The sequence below is a fragment of the Malus sylvestris genome, chromosome 2 (genome assembly GCF_916048215.2).
Source record: "Malus sylvestris chromosome 2, drMalSylv7.2, whole genome shotgun sequence".
Classification (NCBI taxonomy): domain Eukaryota; kingdom Viridiplantae; phylum Streptophyta; class Magnoliopsida; order Rosales; family Rosaceae; genus Malus; species Malus sylvestris.
In genome coordinates this window covers 14,846,369-14,855,733 of record NC_062261.1, presented here as the reverse complement: position 1 = coordinate 14,855,733, position 9,365 = coordinate 14,846,369, and the positions used below count along the sequence as shown (strand labels likewise).

At 39.0% G+C, this 9,365-nt stretch overlaps 1 protein-coding gene across 1 annotated transcript; it reads left to right on the top strand.

Annotated features, from left to right (window-relative positions):
- The first annotated feature begins 3,882 nt into the window (after positions 1–3,882).
- LOC126613697 (probable LRR receptor-like serine/threonine-protein kinase At4g37250) lies at positions 3,883–7,505 on the top strand. The gene is made up of 2 exons (XM_050281274.1): positions 3,883–6,048; positions 6,692–7,505. The coding sequence occupies exons 1-2, from the start codon at positions 4,386–4,388 to the stop codon at positions 7,372–7,374; spliced, it is 2,346 nt and encodes a 781-aa protein (XP_050137231.1). The 5' UTR covers positions 3,883–4,385; the 3' UTR covers positions 7,375–7,505.
- Positions 7,506–9,365: the final 1,860 nt, after the last annotated feature.

Genomic DNA, 9,365 nt, shown 5'->3' with positions numbered 1-9,365 from the left:
GCACAAGGCCTTTTGGGAACTCACTGGCTTCAGGTTCCATTGGAACTCCAAAGTTAAGCGAGTTCGAGCGAGAGCAATCCTAGGATGGGTGACCCCCTAGAAAGTTCTCGTGTGAGTTCCCAGAAACAAAACCGTGATGGCGTGGCCAGGGCCCAAAAAGTACAATATCGTGCTACGATGGAGTCGAGACTGGATGTGACAGAATAGTATCAGAGCCAGTCTGCCATGTAGTGCGAGTGTGGCCCAAAAAATACAATATCATGCTACGACGGAGTCGAGACTAGGAAGTGACAGAATAGTATCAGAGCCAGTTTGCCATGTAGTGCGAGTGTGCCAACGAGGATGTCGGGCCCGTAAGGGGGTAGATTGTAACATCCCGCATCGACCAACGGAGAGGGGGTGATGTGTCTTATATGTACATGCCCGTCTCCTATAGCACGAGGCCTTTTGGGAACTCACTAGCTACGGGTTCCATCAGAACTCTGAAGTTAAGCGAATTCGAGCGAGAGCAATCCTAGGATGGGTGACCTCCTAGAAAGTTCTCGTGTGAATTCCCAGAAACAAAGTCGTGAGGGCGTGGCCTGGGCTCCAAAGCAGACAATATCGTGCTACGGCGGAGTTGAAACTGGGATGTGATAGTGGACCTCACAACAACTAATCCCCATTTTTATAAAAAAAATGAAAATCCATTCCCTTAAAGATTTCCTATTTATACATATGTATAGAGTATAAATGTAAAAGAGTCCATTCAACAAGAGTGAATACTAATGAAATTCCGTTTGAGAAGAATATTTATAACTATCTGTCTTGATCAATGAAACATTTCATTTTATTTAAGTGATTGTCTTCAAAAGGGTTTGAGAAGGATAAAGGGGTGTACTATCCACACACCATTTTTTACTTCTCTCACACCCCTTGTTAATTTATGTCCCTTGATCTTCTTTAATTCATCCGATCTGACGGTCGAAAATTAAAAAAGTATGAAAGAAGTAAAAAGGGATGTGTGATAAATAGTTATATGTGCTCAGAGTGATGACAATTATTGTTACGTATTGAGCTTTGTAAGAATAATTTTCTCTTCGCTTGGTTGCTTGCAATTTTTTTTTTCTTCCGAAATACGCTTAATTGTACGAAGTTTTAGCATTTATTGTCTGTATGACTGTATTATTATGATCATGGTGACATGGTTGGATCCAGATTGTCCTTTTGAAAAGGTACTTGTTTGGTAGCTTTCTAAACATGCATGACCAGATCTCCACCTTCAACAGTTTTTCTACTGTAGTATAAGTTGCTTGCATTTTAACATAATAAAGAAAAAGCTCAATGCTGTGGGAGCTTTTCGACACATTTTATTCTTAGGAAAATTAATGAAAAAAGTAAGAAAGTTTTGAGTTTTAACAATAAAAAAAATAAAAGGTAAAATGAATAGTATCATGATTGAATTTTTAATGTAAAAATATGATTTTTCGTTAAAGTAAACAATATCATAAATTTTTCGTTAAATTTCCCTTTATTCTTTGTATGTATAAAAGAGATAGGGATCTTAAAGTTCAAGGAGCAAAAGGAGCATTTCTTAATACAACAGAGATACGTAAGAAAATGGGACCATATATATAACCCTAATCTGAAAGCACGCACTTTAGACTTTTGCATCTGGGATTAATTAGTTAAATATGATACGGATCACCTACTCTAATTTGTTGATTAATTTTTTCCATAAAAAGCCAAGGTAGTCAGTAAATGAAGTTGTCCTCGTACTTAACAATTTTAGAAAGAAGAAAACAGGTAATAAAAAATTAATAATGCTTGGCTTCTCCATGGTGAGGAGGAACTTTCTTCAAAACATTTTTTTAGCTGATTTATAGAATTTTGTTCTTATAGTTAATTAGAATCGTTTATATTATAAATTACTTTCTAAAGATAATCTCACTAAAAAATTAATTAGAACTAATGTAATTTAATTAATCAACTGTAGTAAATAGATAGAGGGTTTATAATGTTTTTATCAATTCATACCATCTATTTGTATATACATTTCAAAAACCAAATGATCTCATATTTTATTTATATTTTGTAGAGATGAACTTTACATCTGATTTATATTATGAACTGTTCTGATCATAAGTATGAAGTTCTATAAAACAATTACGAATACTTTAAGAAGGAATTTCACCTCAAATGAGGAGTCAAGTTAATTCTAAAAAAGATTAGATGGAGATGGCTGAGATTGCTTAATGCATCTGCGTGGTAAAGATTAATTAGCTTTCGGATTAATACTCGATTGAAGTAGCTTCCTTAGTGCAGTGGAGGACTAAAACGCAGACCCAAGTATAGCTTGGTGCCAATATAGTTATAAATTCCATGCCAAGTTTACAGCCTTGGTTTGGTATTTCAGAAAGTAGTCCCACAAAGAGATGTGGTGGTCTGGCTGAGCCTGTTCATCATTAAAATGTGGACAGCTTGGAGCTACCAGAAATGATTTCAAAGACTTCTTTTGCATTATTGTCATCAATTGTTCGTTTAAAGTTTGTGCCTCGAATAGCTAAATTATCTGAAATGAATTTACTGTTATTGTTATGTTTTGAACTAATAATACAGTATTATATGTAAGTTTCTCTTCACGTGACTTTACATAACTTTACATATTGAACTCAAAATGCCGCTTGATGGAAAACCCTTCTATTGCAATTCGCTCTCCTCATAGAGCCTCGACGCTTGAGTATCATTAGAAAAATTATTATATATAACTGGAAAGAAAATTTTATTACGTGATGAGAGCTGTAATCTCTCCCCAAGAATAACCTATATTATTGTAAGTTGTAACTATGTTAATAAATGTGGTTGGTTTACTACCCTTGATAACGTTGAATTGTGAAAAAGTAAAACCTTTTCACCCTGGTACCCTCCATCCGTATATACTTGGCTACCAGTCAAAATTGTACCAGAACTTCTCAATATGTTTGTGAAGGGACGTCGGTAGATATTTGAATCAATGTTCATAGTGAATTTAGTGCCTATTTATATTTCAGAGTTCAGCTCAACGTGTCGACTACATTAGTACGAATGAATGAGAATCGTTACTCAAAATGAATTGTGTGCTTTATATTTTAGATGTGTCATGGTTTCATATTAGTATGTATGAGAAATTGAGAATCGTTACTCACAATAAATTTCGTACATTATGTTTCAGAGTATGACACAATACATGGAGTTTTCATCTTAGTACATATGAGATTATCGTTACTCAAAATAAATTTCGTAGTTTATTAGAATTTAGCTTAAAAAGTCGAGTTTTTTATGTTAGTACGTGTGAGAATCGTTACCCAAAATCCCTACCATATATCTTGCGGTCCGGCTCAATGCAAGATAGAATGTAGAGTGAGATGTGCAAAAGTTTATGTACCATATTGACACCTGTCATTTGGGAGATTTAGGTTCAGCGATGAGCCAACATGGGATCATTAGTTGTCATTGATCTCAACAACTTAAAAAACCCCACGTATATATGTTTGTATCTTATATAGGACTTCTATAAACAGCTAAGACAAACTAAATTACAACTTCCTCCTCCTACTTTCTTCTATCGTATTTGTCTTCCATTTCTTTATCCTTTTATAAAATTCTTTAGTTGAACAAATCAAATTGGACCAAAGCATTGGCAGTTTTAACATTACTTTACAGTATTCTGCATCTATCCTCGCTAAGTCTTTACAAATAATAGTAGTTGTCGACATATGTTGACAATAATTGACATGTGTCTACTAAGTGCTATATGATATAGCTCAATAAAAAAAAATTGATTGATATTATGTTCTTATTATTTGAAAATCATGATAACGCCACTATTTAGGTTGCTAGCCTATTTTACTCGAGCGTTAAACTGGCAGCAGCAGTTTAATAATCCAAAAACCTAATTAAAATAAGAACAAATGGTTTTGTACAGTCAATCTAAAAGGAGAAAAGCTTCTGCACCTCCCAAACTCCACCTACATGTCATGTAGCAAAAGATGCTATTCACTTCACCTCCATAATTTTTTGTTTCTCTTTTTTTTCTTCTAAGATTTTTTTTTCTTAAATGTTGAGCTTGGCAGAGAGATGAGGCAATCTCCAAACGGTGAAGGCACTTAAATCAATTTCCAGAAAAGCACTTAAATTTTATATATCTGCAGCTGCAGAAGCAGATCATCAGCTGTTGCGAAAAACAGAGAGCATATTGGTACCAACCTTGTGAGCTGTTCATCCCAACACCTACTTTTCCCTATAATATTTAACAATTCCTCCCTCTCACAGGCCTCACTTTTCCCATGAATCTCACTCCTCTCTCTCCTCTCTCTCTAGTGTGTTTTTCTAGATAGAGAAATGTGGGATTCCAGTGCAAAAACATCATGAGCTCCCAAAGCCTCCATTTTTTCATATGCTTTCTTCTTCTCCTCCCGGTCCAATCTTTTGGTCTCGACAGAGATGGACTTCTGTTACTTTCTTTCAAGTTCTCTATCCTCCGTGACCCTCAGTCCGTTCTTGCCACCTGGAATTCGTGCGACGAGACGCCATGTTCATGGAGAGGCGTCGTTTGCGCGCCGCAGCCAACGAACTCGTCGGAAAACTACCAACGAGTGGTAAGTTTAAATCTTCCCAACTCTCAGCTTCTGGGTTCGATCCCTGCCAAACTTGGCATGATCGAACACCTTCAAAGTCTCGATCTTTCCAACAATTCCCTCAACGGTTCGCTCCCACAGTCGCTCTTCAACGCCACGGAGCTTCGGGTTCTTGATTTGTCGTACAATTTGATCTCCGGGGAGCTGCCGGACACGGTGTCGCAGCTGACCAACCTCCAGAGTCTCAACCTCTCCGACAATGCCTTGGCGGGAAAATTGCCCACCAATCTATCTTCTCTGCACTCTCTAACGAGCATTTCTTTGAAGGATAATTACTTCTCAGGCGGTCTTCCGAGCGGGTTCGAATCCGTTCAGGTTTTGGATCTGTCTTCGAATCTGATCAATGGCTCTCTGCCGTCTGATTTTGGCGGCAACAGTCTGAGTTACTTCAACGTCTCCCACAACGGACTTTCCGGGAAAATCCCGCCTGAATTTTCCGAGAAAATTCCAGGTAACGCCAAAACCGACCTATCTTTCAACAATCTTACCGGCGAAGTCCCGGAAACTCAGGTGTTCTTGAACCAAGAAACTGGGTCTTTTACCGGCAATCCTGATCTGTGTGGCCCACCTACTAAGAACCCATGTCCGATTCCTTCTTCTCCTTCCTCTTCACCCAATGCTTCGTCTCCGAATTCTCCTCCAGCATTTGCTGCAATTCCCAGGAACCCAGAAGCCAGTTCGCCGAGATCGAAAAATGGGCATTCGCAACAAAGCCAGACCGGGCTGAGACCAGCCGCCATTGTCGGAATAGTCGCCGGTGACATAGCGGGAATCGGAATCCTCGCTCTCGTTTTCCTGTACATATACAGATTGAAGAAGAAGAAGAGCACCAAGGCCGAGATCACAGCAACGCTCAAGAAAGAAGCTAATACAAATTCAACGCCGGTAGTCAACGACTGGTCGTCTTCCTCGTCGGAATCGAAAGGGTTCACCAGATGGTCGTGCCTGAGAAAGAGAGGCGAAGACGAAGACAGCTCCGACACGACAGCCTCCGACTCCGAAGAACATCAGACAGAGCAGAATCCGCAAAAGGGTAACGAAAGCAAACGGCAGCAAGAGCAGGAACAGAGCAAAGGCGGGACCTTGGTGACCGTCGACGGCGCAAAGGAGCTAGAACTCGAGACGCTACTCAAAGCTTCGGCGTACATTCTGGGCGCCACTGGTTCGAGCATAATGTACAAGGCGGTGCTCGAAGACGGAAGCTCGTTGGCGGTTCGGAGGATTGGGGAGCAGAGTGTGGACCGGTTCAAGGATTTCGAGAACCAAATCAAGCTTGTGGCCAAACTGGTCCACCCGAACCTGGTTCGAATTCGTGGGTTCTATTGGGGAGTCGACGAGAAGCTCATCATCTATGATTTCGTTCCAAATGGCAGCCTCGCAAACGCACGTTACAGTGAGTTCTCTCTGTTTTCCTCTGTTTCCCTCTGTTTTTCCTCTGGGTTTTGTGCATGTGCATGTTAGTGAAATAGTATCGGGTTTCGCTAACGTGCACTGAAAACCAACCACCACGGTGTAACAATCACACTAAAAATTTTCTCCTCCGACGGTGAGTTAGGTATAACTGAATATTTGATTTTTGATGCATTCAAGTCTTCCGATAGTGATGCTTCCACACAATAATTTAAGGATGAGATATCTACACACCTTATTTTACTTCTCACACATCTTTTTAATTTTCGGCCATTGAATTGGATGAATTGAAGAAAATCAACTGACATAAATTATCAAGGAATGTGTGAGAAGTAAAATGTGGTATGTGTATAGCACACCCCTAATTTAACTCACATGATAATAACAGCCAATGATTTTTGCTTCTTTAGTACCTATAAATGTTATTTATCGTGCTAACATTATAAAATATTATACTATAAATATGAGACAGACAGATAATTATGTAAAGTCTCACTGTCTTACTTTTGAAAGAATCCCCCTTATTATCTAATAAATGACTTTGTGAATAAGATTTTTTTTTCCAAATTTGGTACTATATATCATGATTGAAATTTGATACTAATTATGTGTCCTAAAAATTTCAGGGAAGGTGGGTTCGTCGCCTTGTCATCTACCGTGGGAAGCGAGGCTCAAGATAGCGAAGGGGGTTGCCCGTGGGCTTGCGTACCTCCACGAAAAGAAGCACGTCCACGGGAATCTCAAGCCGACCAACATTCTCTTGGACACAGACATGGAGCCCCGAATTGGTGATTTTGGACTTGAGAGACTTTTGTCCGGCGACACAAGTTACAAAATCGGAAGCTCGATAAGAAATTTCGGAAGCAAGAGATCAACTGCTTCACGGGATAGCTTTCAGGATTTTGCACTTGGGCCTAGTCCAGGCCCAAGTCCAAGCCCTAGCTCTATGGGTACATCGCCTTATCATTGCCCCGAATCGCTTCGGAGCCTGAAGCCGAACCCAAAGTGGGATGTGTACTCATTTGGGGTGATATTGCTTGAGCTACTAACCGGGAAAGTTGTGGTTATGGATGAGGCAGTGCAGGGTCTTGGGCTTGGAGTGGATGATAGTGGCAGGGCTTTCCGGATGGCAGATATGGCAATCAGAGGTGAATTGGAGGGCAAAGAGGAGGCCTTGTTGTCCTGCTTCAAGTTAGGGTACAATTGTGCGTCACCTGTCCCACAAAAGAGACCACCAATGAAAGAAGCCCTACAAGTCCTTGAGAAATTCCCATCTTCTGCTTCATCATCATATTATTATGCCCTCTAATGACATGTTTTGTACCCTTAATTTGTAGAGAGAGAGAGAGATGTATGTATGATTTATTTTATTCTCAAGTCTTTGTAGTTGGTCCATCCATCCAATTTTTTTCAGTATGAATCCATCTGTTTTTGGGATTATTAGTCCTTGTAGTGGGTTTAAGTGTTGACCAACTAATATTTAATCTTTGTTAGGCCCTTATCTCGGACTAGACTAGCTTTTGGAACTAAGCTGGATTGATTTGACTTAAACTGAGCAAAAATAAAGCGTTTTGTGCAATGCCAGAGTAGTTACTTACTAAATATTCAAAAACGTTTTTACCATTTTTTTAATTCACACTTTTACTTTCAAAACTGAAAAACAAAATAAACCCTTACATCACCTCCGTTTCTCTCTCTCTTTCAAAAATTATCATTTTCTTCTGGGCAATTTTGTTTAACCTAGATAAAAATTTGACAATTTGTTAGCTGATCATCGTCCTTAATTTTAATATGCGCAGTGATTCTTCACCCCCTCCCGTCGACCGATTCAACAGAAATGGACAGATTTGTGAAGCTCTTAAGGCAGAGCTTCAACAAGAACTTTGAGTTTTCAATCGGAGTTTCTTGACAACGTCAAATGACGAAAAGGGCTGAGGCTGACGAATCTTGACTGATTTTTTTTGTGGGAATTTCTTGACGGTTTTGACAAAAACATTTTGATCGGAATTTTTGGTGCGCATCGTCTATCAGGGGTGGAGCGTGAATTGACAGCGTTGATCTGAAGATACGATGAAGTTGCAGACGAGGGAAGAGGAAAGAATCTGTAGTCAAGCTAATCCCCCACTTCTACCCAGGATTGTGTAAGACCAGTTAATGAGGTCTGAAGGCCATGCGAGTCCCTCTTTAGCCCTGGTATCGTCAAACATGAGACAATAGTAGTATCTAAGCTAGTCTTAGTTTTTTTAATACATCGATATTTTTATAAATAAAGAGTTCAGCAAAGTTTCATAATTGTCAGCTTAATTTGATATCAAATTCGTCGTCCACAAGATTAGAACCTCAGACCTTTCATTTTCAAATGAAGAAAAATATCACCAAATTGTATTAAAGAGTGGCAAGCCAGTCTTACTGAAAAGAGGTAAAACAAATGTAGCTGAATCATGCACATTAAAGTTATTGAAGTTCTTGGGTCATTAATTAGGTATGTTGCTTTGTCAAATAATTAGGTATGTTGTTGAAATACCATTAAACATTCCCAGAATCGTGCATGACTTTATTTTTGGACCTCAAAATAATTGGAGGTAGAGGAACATAACCTTAAATGCCAATTGACTAAAGATTTTTATAATTTATATGCCAATTTGTCGGTGATGCAGATGTTGGTCATTTTATGTCAAAGATTTGAGCTATGATGGTGACTTTAATGTTGATAAATACTTTTGTGTCATCGATTATCTTACAAACACAATCAATTGTTAATTTTGCGAGACTGTGATTTTGTAGAGTGGAGTAAGACGCATCAAAATACGAACATTTTAGAAATTCAGTCACAGACTTAATAGCTCTTATTCACAAATAGACCAGCGTTGCCACTATCATCTTGTATTCCTCATGGGTAGCCGAAGTTTGCAGACTTCATTGAGATTGACAATTCTTGTTTTGCAAAGAACAAAAAACTAATCCGATTGGGAATCATATAAGTTTCTATATTATTGAAGATTCCTACAATCTAGGAATTGGTGTGAATCCCAAGTAATCACAACCCAAGTTTTCTATATTCTTGAAGATGTCTACAACATATTCCACCTTGTCTTTATACTATTTACAGTTTGATAGACAAGTTTATTCTATCCCTTACATCCCTATTCTTCTCTCTGCATACCGCCACATATCCCCCAGTATCAATATCATCCCCCAATATATGCATGTATCTCGCGTATCAGACTCGTATTAGTATCTGTTACGCTATATGAACTAGGGCTGGGCACGGGCCGGGCCGAGCCGGGCCGAACCTAAGTT